Source organism: Macaca mulatta, chromosome 5, assembly GCF_049350105.2.
Source record: "Macaca mulatta isolate MMU2019108-1 chromosome 5, T2T-MMU8v2.0, whole genome shotgun sequence".
Classification (NCBI taxonomy): domain Eukaryota; kingdom Metazoa; phylum Chordata; class Mammalia; order Primates; family Cercopithecidae; genus Macaca; species Macaca mulatta.
The window spans coordinates 9,085,632-9,108,244 of NC_133410.1; the positions used below are offsets into that span (position 1 = coordinate 9,085,632).

At 46.5% G+C, this 22,613-nt stretch overlaps 1 protein-coding gene across 1 annotated transcript in view; it reads right to left on the minus strand.

The window, feature by feature from the left end:
• SLC2A9 (solute carrier family 2 member 9) overlaps positions 1-22,613 on the minus strand; it is a 198,903-nt gene that overhangs the window by 146,954 nt on the left and 29,336 nt on the right. The window contains 6 exon segments of the mRNA XM_078002570.1: positions 773-804; positions 807-917; positions 8,785-8,909; positions 9,390-9,481; positions 12,343-12,368; positions 12,903-13,137. Coding sequence (XP_077858696.1) covers positions 773-804; positions 807-917; positions 8,785-8,909; positions 9,390-9,481; positions 12,343-12,368; positions 12,903-13,137 — 621 coding nt within the window.

Consider the following 22,613-nt stretch of genomic DNA (forward strand, 5'->3'; position numbering starts at 1 on the left):
TTCTCTCCTCAGCCCCAAAGCTGTCTGAGTTCTCTCCCAGGGCTGTGCCCCATCTTGAGCCTTTTCTTTACTGATTTCCTTTCTCTGGTATATCCTCTCTCCCAATCCCCATTATCACCTGCCTAACTCCTGCTTACCCTTCAGGAGTCCATTTAGAGGCCACCTCTTCTGAAAAGCCTTCCTTGATTTTACCCCACCCCATTCAACCTGAGTGAAGTGTTTCTTTTCTCCCTGCCAAGGCCACACAGCAAGTAGATCATTGAACTGGGATTCAAATTCAGGCCCACCTTCTCCCAAAACAGCAAGCCAAAACCAGAAGACTCTACTTACTTATTTATTCAGGAAAGAAGAGACTCAAGAATGAGGTAGAGCTAAGTTAACATCTTGAAAACATGCCCAAAATATATTAAATGAAAACACGAGGTTGTAGATCAATGTATATGGCATAATTCCATCAAAACCACAATAAACTATATATGTTTATATAGGTTTTAAAGAACAGAAGATGCCTAAACACAAATTGAGCTATTAATGATAATTATTGGGTGGGTGAACTTAAACATTCTATAAGGTTTCAATTTGTTATGTATTCTTTATGTCCTTAAAAAAAATTAAACTCAAAGGAACTCCACAACTTTTCTCCAATAATAAGGAAGAGGCTTGAACACCAGGAATTGCAATATACAGGGACCAGCTTTTGGAGAAAAGGCTCCTTCCTGCAGTGGTAACATGAGATGAGGGCAGATGCGGTTGACCAGGGAGCCACACTCACCTTTCCCAGCAGCTCGGGCAGGCCCAGCAGCTCCCAGTGAACACGCCAATGCAGATAAAGATGGCAGTTACCTGCCCCAGAGAGCCACGGATCTTCTTGGGTGAGATCTCACTGAGGTACATGGGGAGCACACTGAGGGTGATGCCTGTAGAAGAAGCATAGCAGCAGTTAGAGAGGTGTCTTCCTGAGGGAGCCGCACTCTGGTTACAGTACCTCTCTTGGCTCTGCTTTGCCCTGGACATTAAATAGCACTGTAGCCACAGCATCTTTCCCAGCACTTTGCACAAATTGCCAAAGCTTTCCCATGTACTTTATAATTTAATCCCTAAAGTATGACTGGAGGTGCATTTCAGAGGACAGAACACAGCCGATGGTGTTGGTGGAGGTGATGGTATTGACAGTGATAATGATGGTGATGGTGATAACGGTGGTGGTGGTGGTAGTGATGGTCATGATGGTGATGATAATGATGGTAGTGGTGATGGTAGTAATGGTGATGATGGTGGTGGTAGTGATGGTCATGATGGTGATGATAATGATGGTAGTAGTGGTGATAGTAGTAATGGTGATGGTGGTGGTGGTAGTGATGGTCATGATGGTGATGATGGTAATGTGGTGGTGATGATTGTGATGATGGCTGTGGCACTGATGATGATGGTGATAATGGTGGTAGTAATGATGGTCATGATGGTGATGGTGGTGGTGATGATGATGATGGTAATGCTGACAGTGGTAGCAATAGTGATGATGATGGCGATGGTGATGATGATGGTAGTGATGGTGGTGGTGGTAGTGATGGTGATGGTGACGGTGATGGTGGTGGTGGTAGTGATAGTCATGATGGTGATGATGGTGGTGATGATTCTGATGATGGTTGTGGCAATGATGATGATGGTGATAATGGTGGTAGTAATGACTATCATGATGATGATGGTGATGGTGGTGATGACGATGATGGTAATGTTGATGGTGGTAGCAATAGTGATGATGATGGCGATGGTGATGATGATGGTAGTGATGGTAGTGGTGGTGATGGTGATGGTAATGATGGTGATGGTGGTGGTGCTGATGGTGATGATGGTTGTAGCAATGATGATGGTGATTGTGGTGGTAGTAGTAATGGTGATGATAGTGATGGTGGTGATATTGATGGTGTGGTGGTGGTGGTGATAGTGATGCAATGATGGTGATGGTGGTGATAGTGGTCACAATGATAATAGCCAATACACACAGTGGCTACCAAGTAACAGGAATCCTTCTCATCTATTTATATGTATTAACATATTTACTTTTAACAATAGTCTTCTGAATTAAATATACTGTTACTATTTCTCTTCTAAAGATGAGTAAACTGAGGCACAGAGAAGTTGAGAAACTTGCCTAAATCACCAAGTCATGTCTAGAGATGTTTAAAAAAATTATTTTGCCCAACAGAGCCCCAGTGGGCCTCTGATCTTAGAACTTGAACTTTTCCCACCAGCTAACATTGCCTCTTGTCATAAATTAAGGGACTCAGTTATGGCAGATGCTATTACACTCATTTTATAAAAATAGGTCACCCACATATAATCTAATGATGTTTGAGATAAATTTACATGTTCAGAGGCTTATGATAGGTATTTTGAATAAAAACTAACAGTTGTAAAGATGTTTTACAAAGTGCTTACTACACACACAGTGGGCCTGTAAGTAAAAATTATATAAGGACTCGTCAACTTAAAAAAAACAAACCTTGCTTTCCCCCATACCTGAGCAGGGCTATTCTTAAGCCACGTTATAGGCCTATAAATGACTACATTGCACTTATCCCAGGCAGATTCATTGCTTGTTTAGAGCACAGACTGCATAATCTGGAGTCACAAGGCCTCTTGGGCCAAATCCCTGCAACTTACAAGCTGTGGGAACTTGGGTGGGGTTGTGAGTTTCTCTCAGCTTCCACAAGATGGGGATAAGTATTGAGCCTAGCTTCAGAGGATCTCTGTGAGAGTTGAGATATGCTCAGTTACCTATTCATTGTAAAATACTGTACAAATTAGCATTATTAGCACCTATTACTACCATCTAATTTTTCACCAGGTTGTGAGGGCATCAAAAATATCTTTCCTATCTCAGTTTTCCAATGTCTCTAGTATAGTTCCCGACACAGTTTAGGCACCAATCAATGTGCTTCAAGTTGAACTGAGTTCACTCCAGTTGCTAGCATTCAGGAAGGACTTTCCCGAAAATTAGTGAAGGGAATGCACACCCCAATTTACAAACTGGGAATCTCATTCATTGCCTCTTAGCCCAGGATACTGTTTCTGGTTTACCACTCAAAACAAACATGCTTAAGAAGCAAAGAGATGGAAATTATTTGTCACAACATAGACCAGATGATGCTTGAACTTTTATCCAAAACACATATATTGGGAGCATATGGCCTCATGGAGTAATTGGCTGGCCACCAAACAATTTAGTCTATTATTCTTCGCAAGCAGGGCAATAGAGGGAAAACTGTGCTACACTGGACTCAAGTCCCACAGCCCTGGTTTCCTCACAGGGGGATCTCAATCAAGTCACTTCATCTCTTTTACTCTCAGCTCACTTATTTGCAAAATACAGTGATGACTATTTCTGCTGTAATGAGAATAAAATGACTGCATGTAAGGCACTGGGCTCACGTGTGGTCACTTGATAACACTTCAAAACCTGTTCTTTATCCTGATGCTCCTTCCCCCCCCAAGGGGATAATAATCATTATCTCACAAAACATAGTAAGGAAATGAGGGAGCTGTAGCACAGGGGCAGTGTCGTCAGTGGCAGAGGCATGGAGCTAACTTCTCTGCCTTTTCTGTAAAGCTAGGGTGGCAGTAGCATCTCCTTCACATGGTGCTACGCACCTACGGAACACATGTCAAATGCCTTGCAGAGTGCACAGCTTAGATTCAGCTGTCAATAAATGGTGACGAATTGTTCTTATTTGTTCATTGTGAGATGACACGGAAGGGGAGATACTAGTGGCTAAAGCAGCAGTGAACGAGGAGGTGGGCTGCGTGAAAAGTCCGCCATCGGGTGACCAGCTCACCCCGGTTTGCCCAGTACCACCCAGAAACCCCCTCAGTCCTGGACAAACCAGGATGGTTGGTCATCCTAGGCCCATGATGCTGTACCAAGCATCCCTACCCGTGAGCAGCCTCTTCTGACCTCTGAGCCCATCTTCTGCCACTCTCCTCCCCAGGAGTCCTGGATGTGGAGTTCACTGAACACTCCAGGCTCATTCTGATCATAGGATGTTGGCTTCTGCTCTTCTGTTTTTCTGGAACTCTCTGTTTTCAGAGCTCCACAGCTTCTTAACCTTCCAGTCTCCATTCAGTGTCACCTCTTATAGTGAGTTGCATGGTATCCTTCCAAAAGATATGCTGAGGCTCTAAATCCTGTTACTTGTGAATGTAGCCTTATTTGGAAATAGGGTTTTTGCGGATGTAATCAAGTTAAGATGAGGTCATACTGGAGTAGGATGGCCCCTAAATTCAATACTTTTCATTCTTATAAGAAGGCCATGTGAAGACACAGACACAGACATGAGAGAAGGCCATGTGATGAGGAGACAGAGACTGGACTGATGCAACAATTAGCCAGGAAATGCCAGGATTTCTGGCCACCACCTGAAGGTAGAAGAGAGGCCTGGAACAGATTGTCCACAGAAGCCCTCAAAAGCAATTGATCCTGCTGATCTTGGACTTCTCCTAAAGTAGCAGACGTGGGCTTGTCCACTAGCGAGCTCCTAATTCAGAAGACGTGACCTTGCGCCCCTGGGCATGTCGACAGCACTGGGAAGGCCATGGCAGGGACAGGTCCAGTGCAATCTTCCACAAACACAAAGTAGTAGTACAGTCTCCTATTTTAACTTTATTATGTACATGAATTTTGCTTCCAACACCATTTGGTATCATGTTTGTACTGATGTAAAAAATAATATGTTTTTTTTTCTCTAAACCTTCTAGATGAAGAACACTCCAGGAAGATGTCCTGTTGTCCTACTATGGTTCCAAATACTCCGGGAGACCCTGGCTGGATCAGCAAGTCTTAGAGCCTTCTATCATCTCAAAATCCTTCAGGTTTATCATTTGGCTTTAAATTCTTTTTTTTGTTTGTTTGTTTTTGTTTTTTGTTTTTTGAGATGGGGTTTCACTCTTGTTGCCCAGGCTGGAGTGCAATGGCGCGATCTCGGCTTACCACCACAATTTCCACCTCCCGGGTTCAAGTGATTCTCCTGCCTAAGCCTCCCGAGTAGCTGGGATTACAGGCATGCACCACCACACCCAGCTAATTTTTGTATTTTTAGTAGAGATGGGGTTTCTCCATGTTGGTCAGCTGGTCTCGAACTCCCGACCTCAGGTGATCCGCCCGCCTTGGCCTCCCAAAGTGCTGGGATTACAGGCGTGAGCCACCACGCCCGGCCTGGCTTTAAATTCTTTATTACAAACAGATCAGCCAGTTCAGGTAATGGCAGCAATATTCCTTTCTTTCTGACCAATTGTCTCACCTTAAGTGCCCTCGAGTTCCTCTCTCTGCTCTGAGAGGGTTGATGAGAATACATGACATGAAGTCTCCAAGTCCTGTCGTGACTCCAGGCCACGTGCCGCAAGTCAGAAAGATCCCAGTTTTTTCTTTCCTCTTTGTTCTTCTTTCTTTCCTGCTTCTTTTTGAAAAGCTCATAGGAAAAAGGGTCTAAAAGACATTTGTTCTATGTCTGTGGTTTTGTAAAAGGGCCATCTTGGAATGCAGCTTATTTTTAGTTAAGGAAATTCAGAGATCAATTAGTTATATGTTCGAAGGGTCAACTCCCCAGATTAGTCAAAGCAACAAGAAAAGGGATAATGGATAAAATATAAAACTGCCAAATTGAAAGAATCTCACTTGCCTCCACTAGGAAAGGACTTCCCAGGTGATCCACTGCAACCTCATTCAGCCTTTCTCCAAAGTAGTCTGGGCCTTTGAAACCCAAATCCTAGATCTGTACTTTATTAATTAAGAAAACAAATAACAACAATGACAACAATACCATTAGCATTCCTGAAGTGGGGCACTAAGTGCCTGGAACTACACTAAATACTGCACATACATAGTAGATCATTTTATTTATTTATTTATTTATTTTTGAGACAGAGTTTTGCTCTTGTTGCCCAGACTGGAGTGCAATGGGCGATCTCAGCTCACTGCAACCTCCATCTCCTGGGTTCAAGTGGTTCTCCCACCTCAGCCTCCCGAGTAGCTGGGATTACAGGTATGTGCCACCATGCCCAGCTAGTTCTGCATTTTCAGTAGAGACAGGGTTTCTCCATGTTGGTCAGGCTGCTCTCAAACTTCTGACCTCAGGTGATCCACCCGCCTCGGCCTCCCAAAGTGCTGGGATTACAGGTGTAAGCCACTGCGCCTGGCCCATTTAATTTTCACATCACCCAACCAGGGAGGCCTTACTATTAAGTTGCCATGCCAGGTGGGAAAGAGGCCAAGACTGTGAGGTTAATGGTTGCTGCGGTGGTCCCTGATTTGTATCCCCTCCCTGGATCCACATCCTTGGGGAGTCAGTCCTCTCTGACATTCATTCTGCACCTGTCCATGGGACTTGCTTGGGCCAAAGGGACATCAAGGGACATCAGGAAATGTGCATGCAAAGTGCTTACACATTGGGACTTTCTCCTTTGGCTGCTACTGGCAGCCCACGAACTTTATGCGAGGCAACCCAGGCCCCCCTGGCCCAGGGTGGGAAGCCAAGAAATGAGCTGGCTCACTGACAGCCCCTGAGACCAGGCCACCTGCTAACACCCCAACACAGGTGTGAGACTATCCCAGGTTATCCAGTCACTGACCAACCTGAAGCCATCACAGACACATGAGAAGGCCCAACAAAGATTGGCAGAGCTGGCCCAGAGCAGAACAGCCCAGCCCACCCACAGAAGTGAAAGCACAGTAAAATGGTTATTATTTCAAGCCACTACATTTTGTTTTTTGTTTTGTTTCATTTTGTTTTGTTTTTAAGAGACAGGGTTTCGCTCTGTTGCCAAGGGTAAAATGCAGCGGTGCCATCATGGCTTAAGTTTTCGGGTTTTTCAATGCAGCAAACCTAACCTATACAGATAAATTAATGAAATTAATGGAAGCAAGTGAGAGCATTCAGGCAGTCTGACTCCACAGTCTTCACCTTTAACTACTTTCCCGCTCCAGCTTTCTGAGCATTAGTGCCCGCATTTTAAAATGAACATGAAAAAAACAGTCTTTCATTATAGGAGGAGATCAAAAAAGATGAAAAACATGAACACGGTTGGTCAATTACAAAACATTACATAGATACCAGCCATTATTCTTACGGATAAACTCTCAATAGCCATCTCCCTTCTACTTGAATAGAAGGCATCTATTAAAGTAGAATAGACTAATGAATAGACAGATGATCGAGGAGTCATTTCATCATGAGTTTGGACTATCAGAGAGTCCTAGATTATTCCCCTCCAGCAGGGCAACAAAGGTAAGTGAAACCTCCTCTTCCCAACCTTACTTCCAGGCCCCCACTCTCCTGCCCACCTCTCCCTGAGACATTTTTGTTGTTCATCTCACTCAGCTGAACAACCCGGTACCCTCAGCTGTTAAGACATCGACAAGGAAGGGAATTAGCCTTTAAGAAGCTCATGCTAGGTTCCAGGCAGTATATACATGTGTGTGTGTGTTGGTGTGTGTGTGTGTGTGTGTGTGTGTGTGTGTGTGTGTGTGTGAGAGAGAGAGAGAGAGTTTCCATTCAGCCTTATTATAGCCTTTCAAAGAAGGTATTATTACCTCCATTTTCCAAATGGGAAAACCAAGGCTCAGAGCCATTAAGTAACTTGTACAAATCAGAAATTGGCAGGCAGCAGAACTGAGATCCAAACTCAGAGATTTCTAATCCTAAGGCTTGCAATCTTTCCACAAATGCCTAAAAGTGACACTTTATGGATTTGCCTATTTAGAAAGAGAGCAGAGTTTGTCTGACAATATATCTTGTCTCCTACTCTCACTCCCATAGCCAGGATCTGTCCCCTTCTCCCTAGCTCCCCGCCCAGCCCAGTCCCTTCCCCTGAACAGGTGGCTCCTCTGATTCCACTCCTGGCTTCCCCTCACACTTCCTTATTGGAACAAACCAGTCCATGTCACATTCCTCTCAACCCTCCCTGCACACTTGGCACAGGCCCACAGTCCTCGCCGTGGCCTACAAGGTCTTGTGTGATCTGGCTCCAGCTCCTCTTTGGCCTCATCAGCACCCACGCATCTCCTTGCTCTTTCTCAGACGTGCCATGCCTCCTTCCGCCTCTGGGACATCATACACTTCTCTCTGCTGGGAACAGTTCTCACACTTGGCTCCTCTGGTCTCCGCTCATATTTCCTCCTCTGAGCAGTCTTCCCTGATTGGCCTTTCTAAAACAGCCCTCACCACCCTCCTGCCCTGCTTTGTTTTCTTCCTAGGACCTGCTACTATCTACCTTATGTATCTGTCTGCCCACTAGAATGTAAGCTCCATTCTGTCCCTGTCCAGGGACAGGGTCTTGTTAATCATTGTGTCTCCATCCTACAGTGTGCCAGACCTTGCAGGTGCTCCACAAATGCTTGGTGAGTAAATGAAACAACGAATGAGTCAGAGGCCCAGAGAAGAAACACCATCCTCACAAAAGCCCCCTGAAAACCACAGATAACCTTGGAATATGAACGTTATGATGAAGGTGACCAAGCGGAAGGCATGACATGCTGAAGACCATCCAGGTCTTTGGGGGTAGACTGGGGACCCTGCCCAGCATTCCTCAATTAGGGGCTAGAGCATCATGAATGGGATGGTTCATCCCATAGGACTGTCCCACTTTATGCAGAGTTCCAGCATCCTTGGTCCCTGCCAACTCAATACCAGCAGAGAGCCCCAGTCATGTGACAGCCCCAAACACCTCTCACATTTGGGACACCCCCAAGGAGTATGTTACTGTTCCCTCCCCATCATGGTGAACTCTCACCTCCATCTATGCCCATGATGAAGCGTCCCAGGATGAGCATTTCAAAGGCTCCTGCCTGGAGTGAGCAGGCCATCAGCAATGCAGCAGAAATTGCAAACCCATTATTAGCCAGCAAAGTGTGCTTCCTGGAAAGAAAGGAGAGATCTGATGAAGACGTCTCACCATGAGGCGTGTCACTGAACTGTCCATCCCAGGAGCAGGAGCCAGGCCCTTCCGAAGGGTGAGCAGAGTAACACTCAAGCACAGTGTGGGGAGCACTGGCCTTGCCACCTCTGGCTGTGTGACCTTGAGCAAGGAACGTCATCCCCCTGGGTTCAGCTCTAGGGTCTACTAGGTCACTTCCAAAGGCACCATCAGCCTTGACATCTACGAATTCCCTGTGGTAGTATTTTATGGCATTAATTCTAGGACTATCATTTAACATTTCTGAAGTCAATGGTCATCTTATAATTCATGAGTCAGGGTCCAGGCAGGAAAATGGAAACCACTCGAGGTACTTTAGTGGAGATAATTTAACATACGGAATTGGTTAAGCAGATATTGGAGAACGGAGATGTCAAAAAGGAAGACCTCTAAAGAAGGGATGTTTCCCATGTGGTGCTGACACCTCAGGGGCCTGGAGGAGGGCCCCGAAGACCTCTGAGAGTAGGCACTGTCCACTGGACTCTTTCCTCTGAGGAGCAATATGATTCTGGTTCTGGAAATGGACAAAAGTTGGAAGCTGGAATCAATTGCCAATGTCATCACTGGGACTGGCAGGAAATTCAGAAAAACCTGAAAAAGCAAGTCTCTTCTCTCTCCTCTAGTGCCCCTACTGGCAAAGGACAAATGGGGGTGCAGGTCCCAGCCCCAGCATCAGAGAGAGAGCGAACCCAGAAGGGTAAGTGTGGAGCTGGGAGACAACAGCTTGACAAGCAGCATAGCGTTCTACAACTTTAGTTGGCTCCCTCCCTCCCTCCCTCCCTCCCTCTCTTCCTTATTTCCTTTCCTTTCCAGTGACTCATAAAATAACAATACTCTTTAGACCCAATGGCATCTTAGATTTGATGAACTACAGTACTAAGTGCATGACTGGACTAATCCTCTCAAAGAAGATCAGGGAAATTTCCATGGCAATAATTATTATTAACAGCTCTGTGTCAGGACTGCCATCACTGTTTTACAAACACATGCCTAAGACCTCATGGCTCAAATACCTGACTTGTTTGGAAGTCTGGGGACCTGGATTCCTGCACCAGCTCTATCCTTCAGGAGCTAGGAGACTTTGAACTTCATTGCTCTGTGTTTTCTTTTCCTCACTTTTGCAAAATGATCCTAAAAGCCCACATTTATTGAATTCTTGCTATAGGATAGACCCTGTTTTAAGTACTTTCCATGAGTAGTTCATTTAATCCTTAAAATGACCCAAAGAGATAGGTACTCTTATAATCTTTATTTTATAAACAAGTTAACTAGGTTGCTGGCAAGCTAGAAACTTGCTTTATTTTTAATTTTTATTTTTGAGACAGAGTCTCGCTCTACCGCCCAGGCTGGAGTGCATTGGCACAATCTCTGCTCACTGCAGCTTCCACTTCCCGGGTTCAAGCGATTCTCCTGCCTCAGCTTCCCGAGTAGCTGGGATTATAGGTATGCACCACCATACCCAGCTAATTTTTGTATTTTTAGTAGAGACAGGGTTTCACCATGTTGGCCAGGATGGTCTCAAACTTCTGATCTCAGGTGATCTGCCCGCCTCAGCCTCCCAAAGTGCTGGGATTACAGGTGTGAGCCACCACGCCCAGCCTAGAAACTTGTTTTAGGTCATGTAGTCAGTGAGTCAAGGAGTTGGGGAAATAATAAGCCCTTTACAGCTTATTTTTTTCCTATAGACTCAATGAGTTAGCAGATATTAAATTGTTTTGTAAATTGTGGGAAGCTAGGAACTTGATAGGGGTCCTTTTAAAAATTACTTTTAGGAGTTAAATCTCTTGACTTGTAGTCCACAGCCCTATCCACTCTTTCTGATTTGTTTCAAACTTTCCACTAATTTTTATTCTCTTTCTAGATCTTCCTGGAGAATTCCATGGTCAATGACTTTTGTAGCTCAATGACGATAGTACAAAGCTTGTTCACTGTAGTAGCCCGTGGTTGAGAAAACCCAAGTGTCCATGAATAAAGGACTATTTAAATAAATTATAATACATCATATGGTGGGACATGATGCAGACATTAAAACAGAGGCAGCTTTCCATATTCTGATATGGAAAGATCTCTAAGATATACCAAGTACAAAGAGTAAGGTACAGAACTTTTTGTAAAATATGCAACAATTTATGTAAAAAAGTATCTGTGTGTGTGCATCTCTGTGTGTCTCTGTGTGTGTAAATTAGACACAAACCTTGGAAAAGACATACAAAAAACGGGTAACACCAGTTGCCTCCAAGGAGGGGAGCAGAATGGCTGGAGGACAGAAATGGAAAGGAAACCCTTCACTTTATATTCAGTTGATCCCTTTGAAAGTTCAGCCACAGGAATGTATTAATTATTCAAAAAGAAATATAATTTTGCTTTTAAAGAATCCATTTAAATGGACCTCATGGTAGAAAATAGAAAGTCATTGACTTGGCAGACACTTAAAACCTCCATTCAAGATGCAGGTCCCTGATTCTGTGAGCAAGGTCAGAAGCTCTGGGTGCAATCAAGATGAGCCTGAAGGTATTCGTTTCTGTTGGTGGAACTTCCACACACAGCAGCCACACACGACACTGCTCAGAGTTCCTGGCTCTCCCTGCGGGCCTCTAAGGAACCTCCAGTTTCCTTATGGAGAAAGTGGGGCAGTGGGTGAGAGGAGGGGTGGGAGATAAGGCTTTGGAGTGGGGAACCCGGGCTGAAAGCGTGTTCTCCAGCTCAGTCAGCAAACAGTGAGGGTCAGACACTGGTATTCTGCTGGGAAAGGGAGTCATTCCTGTTCTCACCTCATGGACTTTACAGTCTAATTAGGAACACAGGCATCAAATACATTGTCCCACAAAAGCTTATTAAAAAGCAATCCTGACTTGTAGAAGTAAAGGCATCGAGGCTACGGGCGTGTACACCTGGGACCTGTGCGTCTCCTGCCTGCTTGTTCTCTAGTATCTGCTCTGTTTCCAAGGGAATTGCTCTCCCTGAATCCCCTGCCTTCTGGCTTCATAGGAGGAATTCCTGGTAGGATTGGCCACTCTTGGTAGGGTTCTGGCTTCCTGGGGGCTGGGGTGTTGACCAAGGAGAGGCCTTCATGGAGGACTGGGACGGGGAAAAGCAAGCTGCCCCACTCCCACCCTCTGTGACCATCGCAGGTGCAGCTCCTCTGTGGCTCCAGCCTTCTCTCTGTGGTCCCTGCCCCCTGCCCCTCCACCACGTGACCCTAGCTTTGGGCCCCAGAAATGCTGCCTCTCTCTTTGACCTTCCATCCAAGGGCAGAAGCATCCTGACTGCAAAACCTTTTTTTCTTTTTTAATTTCTCAGGACAAGCCAAAATATTCTCTCTGTAGCTCCCATCTATGGGCCTGTGGGTCTCGGTTCTACCAGTTGAGGCCTCACAGGGCAAATCTTCACTGGTGTAGGTTCTGGGGTAAGAAAAGTTTGTGATAAGACCGTCCAGATAGGTCAGGCAGGAGAGGAATGCAGTGGCCGGATTCTGAGGGTTCTTGGAGGTTGGGCAAAATGATGTGTTCATTAATCTGTAGACAGCGAGAATAAAGGGCTGGCGAGAAATCAGAACTCGACCCCCTAATCCCGTACACCTTCTCCACTGCCCTGCGACAGGCAGATTGGACATTGGATACTCAGATAATATTACTGATGATCTTAAGAGTACTGTGAGCCCCTCTGGGGCACCCTCAAGCCTGACTGCTTACTAGATTCACTAAACTAAACACAAATATCTAGATTCTCGGACCCACCCCTTAAGACTTGTGCTCCCTAGGACAGACTCAGTGTGAGACCTCTGGAATAGTGCAAGAAAGCTGACAGCTGTTACAGAGGCTGTATCCTTTAATCTTAGACACCTGTATCTGTCAATGTTAATGATCAATTCACAGAGCGGGTGGCAAAGGCTATTGTCAGCTGAGGACGATCTCCTCCAGCCACCCCAAACTCACCTGCCCACCTGCGCCTGGGTGAGCTCTCCCTGCTCTGATCCAGGGCGTGCCAGTCTCCTCCCACATCAGATTTCACCTCCTCCTTCCCAGGCAGCCTCCACCCCAGTAAAGAATTCCTTCCAGCCAGGTGAAGTGGCTCACACCTGCAATCCCAGCGCTTTGAGAGAGCAAGGTGAGAGGGTCGCTTGACCCAGGAGTTTGAGACCAGCCTGGGCAACATAGTGAGACCTTGTCTCTACAAAAAGAAAAAAAAAAAGAAAAGAAAAGAAAAAGAAAAATTATCTGGATGTGGTGAAGCACCCCTGTAATCCCAGATACTTGGGAGGCTGAGGTGGGAGGATTGCTTGAGCCTGGGAGGTCAAGACTGCAGTGAGCCATGATTGCATCACTGCACTCCAGCCTAGGTGACAGAATGAGACCCTGTCTCAAAAGAAAAAAAAATTCTTCCCTCTCAACTCATTCACCCCTGCACAAACACATCTCAGTACACATCTCAGCACTGTCTCTCCTGGCCCTCATCCTCACAGCTACTGGCCCTTGCCTCTGTTCCTCTCCAAGTGAGACTCCTCGACAAACGTGGCCCCAGCTGTGTCCTGTCCTCACCCCCACGTGAATTAGTTGTTCCTACCACTCCATTGAGACTGCCTTTCTGAAGGCCATCAACATCTGCCTTGACAAATCCAGCGGCCAATTCTGCCTTTCCCTTGTACGGCCTCTCAGCAGCATGTGATACGTGGGCCACTCCCTCTCTGTTGAAACCTGGTCTTCTCTGGACATCTGCAGCCCCACTCTCCCCTGTTTTCCCCCTCCCAGCCTCTCCTTCTGTGTTTAGGCTGATTTGTCCTCACCCCTCAACCTTGGGGTGTCCCAGAGCTCCAGCTCATCTCTCCAGTCACTTTTCCATCTATATGCCCTCCCTGGGTAGTTTCATCCAGTCGCTTTGTCTCAGATGATGACAATTCCCACCTATGTCCCTGACCTGGATGGACTCTCCTCTCAACTCCAGACTCACATATTTAACTGCCTCCTGGAATTCCCACTTGGAGGCCTAGGAGGTTTCTCAAAACAAGCACGTCCAAAACAGAACTCTTGGATCCCCACTACTAACCAGCCCCTGCAACGTGCACCAAACTCTTCTTTCCACAGCCCTCCCATCTGAGTAAATGAAGCCTCTGTCTTCTAAGTGGCCTAGGCCAAAAGTCTGGGAATAATATTTAAATCTTTTATTTTCCCAACAACCCATATCCAATCCATCACTGAGTGCTAGCTGCACTACTTCGAAAACAGATCCCAAATCAAACCACTTCTCCCATCTCCAGTCCCCCAGTGTGGCTGTGATCCAGCCACCATCAGCTCATTCATTACCAGTCACACCACTCTTGCCAACTCCAAACTCATCAGCCTTTTCACTGCCCTCTGGGTGCACAAGGCTGGCTCCTGACTCATGGCCCTTGTCCCTGCCATCCATCCCCTCTTCTCGTGACATCACGGTCTTATCTCACCAGGGTTTTAGCTCACATGTCACCTCCTGACACTGTCTGATGGCTGCTACCAACTGCAGAGCCCCTTTCCCTCAATCCTGTCACTCCATCTTCTCTGTTGCTCCTGGACTGCAGGGGGCAAGTGTGAAAGCAGGGGGACCAGCTGGGGAGCTACCACAACAGCTTAGTCAACCACTGGTAACGATTTGGACCAGGCTGGGAGCAATGCGCGTAGTGATAAGTGGTCAGATCCTAGCATATTTTGAAGACTGAGTTGGTGGGATTTGCTGATGGACTGGATAGAGGTGGATAGGCATAGAGGAGCCAAGGATGCCTCCAAAGGCTTTGGTCTGAACCCTTGCTTTGGACATGATGGTGTATTTTGTGCTAATGTTAAAATTGCATGAAAGGTTGTGAGAATGTTAAAATTACATGAAAGTCTGACTTGAAACATGTGCAAATGGGACTGCACACTCTCTGGGCTAGTTTATCATATTAATATATTCCTTCCCAAAATAACCCTCAGTCTGACAGCATTGCAGTGAGGATGGAAATGTGTGCAAATTCTTTGCAAAGCTGACTCACTGGGCTTCAGAGCAGGACTTTAATCATTGTTTCCATTTGTTTCCTGTGGATGGACAGCAACAGAAACAAGGGAGATCAATTCTGAAAGCAGAACTCCAGTGCCCCCAGAACTCCACCTGGGATGCCTGATTCATTGTTTTTAGCTTCTCCAATGGTGTAGAATCTTCCCAATGAAACCCAGAAAGTCATCAGCTCTCAAGGGGAAAAAGAGACCAAATACAAGGAAGAACGGTAGGGTGATGAGGAGATTGGAGGGCATGTCCCTTGAGAAGTGTCAAAGGGGCTGGAGACATTTCGCCTGGACAAGAGAAGGCCAGAGAAAGCATGAGAGCCACCTTCCTCCATGCCATGCTTTAACTTGGTGCAGAGCACCAGGACGGATTAGGGGAAGACACAGGGAATTCTACTTCAGTTTGAATTTGGAAAGTGCTTTTCATTAAGCCCTAGTAGACCAGAGAACCTATGGAAATAATGGCTTTCTCCACAGACCCTTCCAATAAATCTTCAGCCTGACTGGGCCTATAAGCCAAGATCATGCCTTGTTTCCACATCCCTCACCCTCCTCGTGTCCATCCATTCCTGCGTACCCAGCTTGAATTCCTTGGCTCATCCCTTTAAACATTTATATGCCCATCCACCCCCTTTCATTACATATGCCTGGCAAAAACCCAGCTGGTTAAATCTCTGTCTACCGGGCATCTACAAAGCTCAGGTTGGCTGTAGAAAAACCTACGACTGTGTTGTCCTGTCTCACCTGAAATTCATGACCACCAACCTCAAGAAGCTTTAAGGCTCCCCTGAGTCTACATATTCCCAGTCCATCCAGCACCCTTCTCTCCTAGAGGACTATTTTATATGTCTTCTCTTTCTCTTCAAATCCCCTATTTATCATTCTCAGCTGATGACCATGCTTTCTTTTTCACTGAGAACACAGAGGCAATCCCAAGAGACCGTTCCCACATGCCCTCTGCTTGTATTTCTGCACCTGCATCTGTGCCCAGACACCTGCCTTCCCTTGTTTTCCAGCCCTGGTGCAAACCATGTCCTCTCTCACCTGGGCTATTGCAAAGTTCTCCCAACCAGGCTCTGAGATCCCCTGATAACAGCACACCCTTCCAAATGCAAGTCAGATCAGTTCTTTAAAAGTTCCAGTGACTTCCCATTTTGCTCAGAGGAAGAGTCTCAACCCTGGCCCGCAAAGTCCTCAGGATCTGACTCCAAATATCCCATGTAGCTTCCTATGATTATCTCTACACTGACCTCCACTCTCATCTTCAAAGAAGTGGAGCCTCTTTCTGCCCCTGGGCCTTTGCACCTGCTGCCTTCTCTGCTTGGAGAGCTATTTCCCAGGGTTGGGCATGGCTCACTCCCTTGCTTCCTTCAGTGCTCCCTGCACAAGTCAGCATTTTAGAGACCCTTTTGAACAAAGTGGTGAGCTCTTCGCCCTCCCCAGCATCTTCTGACCTCTTTGGGCTGCTCTATTTTCTGCATTGGTACTTGTCACAGGCCGAATGGCACAGTCCACATGCTTGTCACTTGGCTGTGCTCCCTGCTTGGCTGCATGCTTCAGGAGGACAGGGACTTTGGCAGCTTTGCTCATGCCTGAGTGCTTGGCGTATAGAAAGCACTCAACAGATACGTGGTGAGTAAATAAATGGATGAGGGAACGGAAAGCGTGCAAGCATACAAGGATGCTCAGATGCAAGCAAGGATGGCCACACTGGGGAGTTGTGGGAGAAAAATTCAAGCATCGAGCATTCTCCACCCATCCTTCCATTTATCCAACCAACGTCTACTGCTTGCCTGCTGCACACAAGCTGCTGTGTTGGGAGCTAGGGGCCATAAATACACATGGTTCTTACGTCGAAGAGCTCCCTTATCAGGCAAGAGACAGGAACATAATGAGTACAACCCAAAATGCCAAGTGACATAACACAGGGAACCGAAAGTCCTGTGTGAGCTCAGAGAAGGCCAGTATTTGGTTCTGGTAGATGTGTGCTAGGCAGTGGGGGACAGGGATGAAGATTTCTTATGATTTCTATCCCTGCTTTCCCGGCTCATGCATCTGTAATACCAAAGGGGTTGTGTCCATAATAAAACAAATCGGTGATGCAGGGACAGCTTGTACCATTGAAGCCTCATGTTTTGGATGTGTTGACGCTTTGTTTTACACTCTGGAACCCTGCCTTCCCGAAGTCTTCTGGTCTTATCTATCATGCCCAGGCTTTCTCCTTATGTCCCATCATGAACCCGTTTCCTTCTTCCAGAGTTCTTGCCATTCTCACTATGCTAGTCAAGTCTTCTAAGGCTGGGAGAAGCAGGGTTGAGGATCAGGTTTCCCAGCTGGCTGGTATCTACCTATCCCCTCAGGGATTTCCCCAGCTCAATGAATGCTGGCTTCTAAAGGCTCAGGGTTGACTCTTCTCCAGAAGATTGACATTGGCTCCGAAGGTGGATCCCCCTCTCCCGGGGCTTCCTGCAGCGAGTGACAGATGAGTGGTAGGGGCGGATGCAGCCCCCTTACTTCAAGTTGGGTGACTCTGTGTTGTGATTACATCCCAGAACTCCCCCAGATGAGGCTAAACTTGACTGGGGAGTGCAGCCTTGCCTGGCTCCTTCCCCTGTTGCTTTCTGCTTTCCTCACCTTAAAGATTACTCCTGAAGAGCCCTTCCTCCACAAGCCATGTGCACATCCCAACCCCTGTCTCAGGCTCTGCTTCTGGGCAATTGACTTTCTGAGACAATTACAGCCTGAAAGTCATGGACTGAACTGTGTTCCTGCCCCCTGGTTGAGAACCCTTGAACGCATGTAACCTCGCTCAGGCCAAGGAGATTCATGCCTGGGACTTTAATTACAATGATCGGAAGGAGAATTTCCACCAAACTGGGGCCACCTTGCACCTCCACAGGAGAGAATGCCTGACAATGAAGCCAACACAAAGCAAGCTAAATTTAGAGGTGGAGAAAGAGACAGATTTGGATGTTTTTAAGGCTCGCCTGTTAAAGCCCTAACCCCTAATGTGACTGCATTTGGGGACAGGGCCTTTAAAGAGGCAATTAAGCTAAAATGAGGTCATAAGGAAGCCACCCTAATGTGGGATGACTGGTGTCCTTATAAGAAGAGGAAGGGACACCAGGGATGCACACACACAGGGAGCACACAGCGAGAAAGCAGCCATCTGCAAGCCAAGGAGAGAGGCCTCGGGAGGAAAAGACTTGCCGACACTTTGATCTTGGCCTTCCAGCCTCCAGAACTGTGAGAAAATGAATGTTGTTGAAGCCACTCCATCTGTGTATTCTGACACGGCAGCCTGGGCTAACCAATGCAGGCTTGCCACATGCACTGCAGGCTCCTCCAGCAGGCACCTAGAGAGACACAGTTATTTTCTACTACTATAAAATAAAGATGCCTTTTAGAGGGTTGAAGTAGAAAAAGATGAGGGGAAAAATAGTTCTTGAGAATCTGCTGTTTCCCTGGAGTGATGTATGGGATGCCTGTTATTGGTGCTTGCCCAACCTCCATCTTTCCTCTGGGAGGAGTTCCTCGAATTTCCACCAAGAAACCTTCCTGCCTGTCTCCACCTAACCATGGCTTCAGGAAACAGAAGGAAGTGGATGGATGTAAGATATATTTTGAGAGTAGAATAGGCAGGACTTCCTGGGTGATTGGCTCCAGGTTTGAGAACAGAGGGTGCTGCAGAAAGTGAAAGAAGAACACAGAAGATTCCCAGGTTTCAGACGTAAGCAAATGGTCTGATGGAAGGAAATGAGGTGAGGAGGGGAGACACCCTCTGCTTGCGGGGTATTTATCTTCTTTCTGTTTTCTCTTTCTTTCTGGCTTCACAACTATCTTACTGATAGCATGGAGTGAGGATAGAATATATTATCAACAGCTACAGCTATTTATATTGATGATGAAGTTTCCAGACCTCAGTGCGCAAGATACTGATCTACATCATGCACTGACTCATTCAACAAACATGTGCTGAGTACTGGGCCCTGAGCTAGACACAGAGATGAACATACGGAACATAACCCTGGATCTCAAAGATCTTCCATCCACTGGAGCTGATAATGCATTGTGTCATTTAAGGATGCTCCTGGCTGCAAGTAACAGGAAACCTCAACTCAAAATAGCTGAACAATGAGGACACTTACAGAAATGCAAATTTACAGGAGTGGTGAGCTTCAAGGAAGGCCGATCTAGTGGCTCAGAATGGCCAAGAATCCAGGTGCCACCTGGTTGCTTCACTCTGCTTTCCATAGTTTTGACCTCATCCTAAGGCAGCATGCGCTCACAATTGTAGGATGGCTCCTGGTAGCAGTTTCGGCCACATGCTTTTCTATTCATGCATGGCTGGAGAAAGTAACGTCGACCTCTCATAGATCTCTTGGTGCTAAGAGGAACTTTCCCGGAAGCTTCTAACAAACTTCTCTTTATGTCCTACTGGGCATAGTTGGGGCACAGATCCCTTACTATACCAGTGTGGAATGGGACTCATCAGCCTGTACCTCTGCCCCTGAATTCCTTTCCTTTATCTCCTCCTCCCTACCTGAGTGAATGGGACCACCATTCTCCAGTTGCTCAGCCAGAAACCACGAAGTCATTCTTAACTCCTGCCCTTGATCCAATTTCCTCAACTAATCCACCCTCACTCATCCCTGACTGTTAGGGTTGAATTGTATCTAACCCTATACCTCCAGATTTATATACTAATGTCCTAACTCCCCATATCTCAGAATGGGTCCTTATTTGAAATAGGGTCACTGCAGGTATAATTAATGAAGATGAGGTCATATTGGAATAAGGCCCACCCTACTCCACTATGACTGGTGTCCTTTATAGAAAGAGGACACAAAGACAGACACTGGTACACAGTGAATTTTGTTCCCCTCCAAACTTCATATGTTGAAGTCCTAATCCCTAGTACCTCAGAATGTGACCTTATTTGGAGAGTCTTTACAAAGCAAATAACATTAAAATGAGGTCATTAGAGTGGGCCCTAATCCAACGTGACTGGTACCCTGATAAAAAGGGGAAATGTGGAGATAGGCACAGGAGGAAGATGATGTAAAGAGGCATGGGGAGAAGATGGCCATCTGTGAGCCAGAGAGAGGGGGCTGGCACTGAGCCTTTCTTCAAAGCCCTCAGAAGGAACCCACTCTGCCAACACCTTGATCTTGGACTTCTGGCCTCTAGAACTATGGAATAACACATTTCTGTTCTTTCAGTCGCTCAGTCCATGGTACTTTGTTACAGCAGCTCTAGAAAACTAATATATTGCCTGGCTTCAAAAAGGCTTCTCACCACTTCCACCATTCCACCACTCAACTGGTCCAAACTGCCATCCCCTCACTGGGGCTACCAGGACACTGATTCCTGAGCCCTCATTAGGGTGCTACCAGCAGCCTTCAGAATGACCACTGTGTTCTCTCTCAGTGGCTGGACATTTACCTGACATTGACCACTTAGTCAATGTCAAGGCTTTATGTCCTCTATTGGACATTTATCTGCCTTTTAGGCTCACCAGCATCAGAAGCCCTCTTCCCACCTGGAAGACTTTGCTGCCTTAGAATCCTGAGTGGGAAACAGAGGACACATCACTACAGAAGCTAAACATGCCAGACATTCGCTCTCCCAGCATCCCTTGCAGCTGGAAGTGGACATGTGACTAAGGCTCAGCCAATCAGACGCCAGAACTTTGACCAAGGTGCTAGTGGGGCTAAGACGTGGGGCTGAGAAGGATTCTCCAGCAGCAGAGGGAGCTCTGGTGAGATTGGGTTTGGGGGCAGCAATGTCCTGTGCCAGCGGTGCAGTCAACAGCAGTGGTGGCTGCAGAGGAGCCCATAGGACCAGCTCTGGGAATGATTTAGGGTAGGATCTCCAGCTACAGAGCTTCCAAGCCAGGCTCTCCAGCCCTCCCACTGATCCTGTGGGCAACCTACTCTTCTCAACAACTTTTTCGGCTTTAATCAGATTAAGTTGATGTTGTTCCTTACAACTACAGAAATACAGAAACTCTAGCAAAGCACATAAATAATCTCACTTCACCCTCACGACAGCCCTAGTGGTAAAAGCCCTCATTTACAAACAAGGCGCCTGAGAGTTATATAACCTGCCCACAGTCACAGCTTATATGCGCTGGAGAGGCTTTTGTGCTGGAGCTGCCAAACTTCAGGGCACAAATGCAACTGCTCCACAAACTGAACTCTTGAACTCATGATTAAGATGTAAAAGTTAAGCAGATAAACCTAATGGTGCATTTATTGATTTAAGAGTAAATATTGGCTGGGTGCAGTGGCTCATACCTGTAATTCCAGCACTTTGGGAGGCCAAGGCGGGCAGATCACCTGAGGTTAGGAGTTTGAGACCAGCCTGGCCAACATGGTGAAACCCCATCTCTACTAAAAATACAAAAATTAGCTGGGTGTAGTGACGCATGCCTGTAGTCCCAGCTACTCAGGAGGCTGAGGCTGGGGAATTACTTGAACCCTGGAGGCAGAGGTTGCAGGGAGCTGAGATTGCGCCACTGAACTCCAGCCTGGGTGACCGAGCGAGATTCCATCTAAAAAAAAAAAAAAAGTAATTATCAACTATATCAACTAAGCCTTTGCTATGGACTGGATACTCTGTCAGACCTCAGTGAATACAGCAGCAACTACCCCCAAGGACTACAGAGTCTAACAGGAGGAACAGTGATGATTGCTAAGTGCAAGGATTAGAGGGCCCACAGCAAGACAGGGGGTAGAGGCTGCCCCAAGAACTACTGCAAGTACCTACAGAGTAAAGACCCTTCAGAGAAGCTGGCATACGTAATGAGTATCCAGGACTTCACAGACACCCCTCCTGCCACCTGATGAGCAGGAGACCTCCGCATGTGCAAGGTCATTCTTGCACGTGAACTTGGTCCCTATGGCACTCTTAGACTAATTCAAGCAATTGCAGCTGTCTTGCAAGGAGTCTGGCTAATACCCACCCTGGAAGGCCTCAGTAATGACTGGTTTCCTGGAATTAATGTAAGGAAACGAAAAGGATGCTGATCGGGAGGAAATTTTCTCTTTTCCTTTGTGTTGGCACTGCACTCAGGAGCCTGGTGGCAAAAGAGGGTTTTCAGCTCACCCACTGCCAAGCATTGCTTTGGGAGTCTGCGCAAGTTTCTTACTGTGACGTCGGGAAATGGCCGACAGAAGCCTCTACAGACTCTGGAGGGGCTGGAAGCCTTGACACATAGCCTGGGTCCCCTGCAGGAACACTTTTCTCAAAAGTTCCCTGCAAGCTGTTTGTAAGCCAATGCTTGTCTTCCAGGTCTGAATTCAGCAATAGCCCAGGTGAAAGGCCTTGTTACCCCAAGGCTGAAGCCCATGATGAAGTTTGCTCAGAGAATTCACTGCACAAACATTCCCCAAGCTTGAGATTTGTGAACCTCACATATGTGAACACATGACTGGTGATGCATGATACAGAATGGGTGCTTAAATAAGAATTTGTTTTGAGTTTTTGCTGTGTGGCAGTAACCATATAATAATAAAACAGGTAACCCACACATCATAGTTACAATATGCAGTGTACTATTCTAAGAACTGGAGGCATACTGACTCACTTCCTGCCCTCCACAAGGGTACTATTTGTTACCTCTGTTTTGGG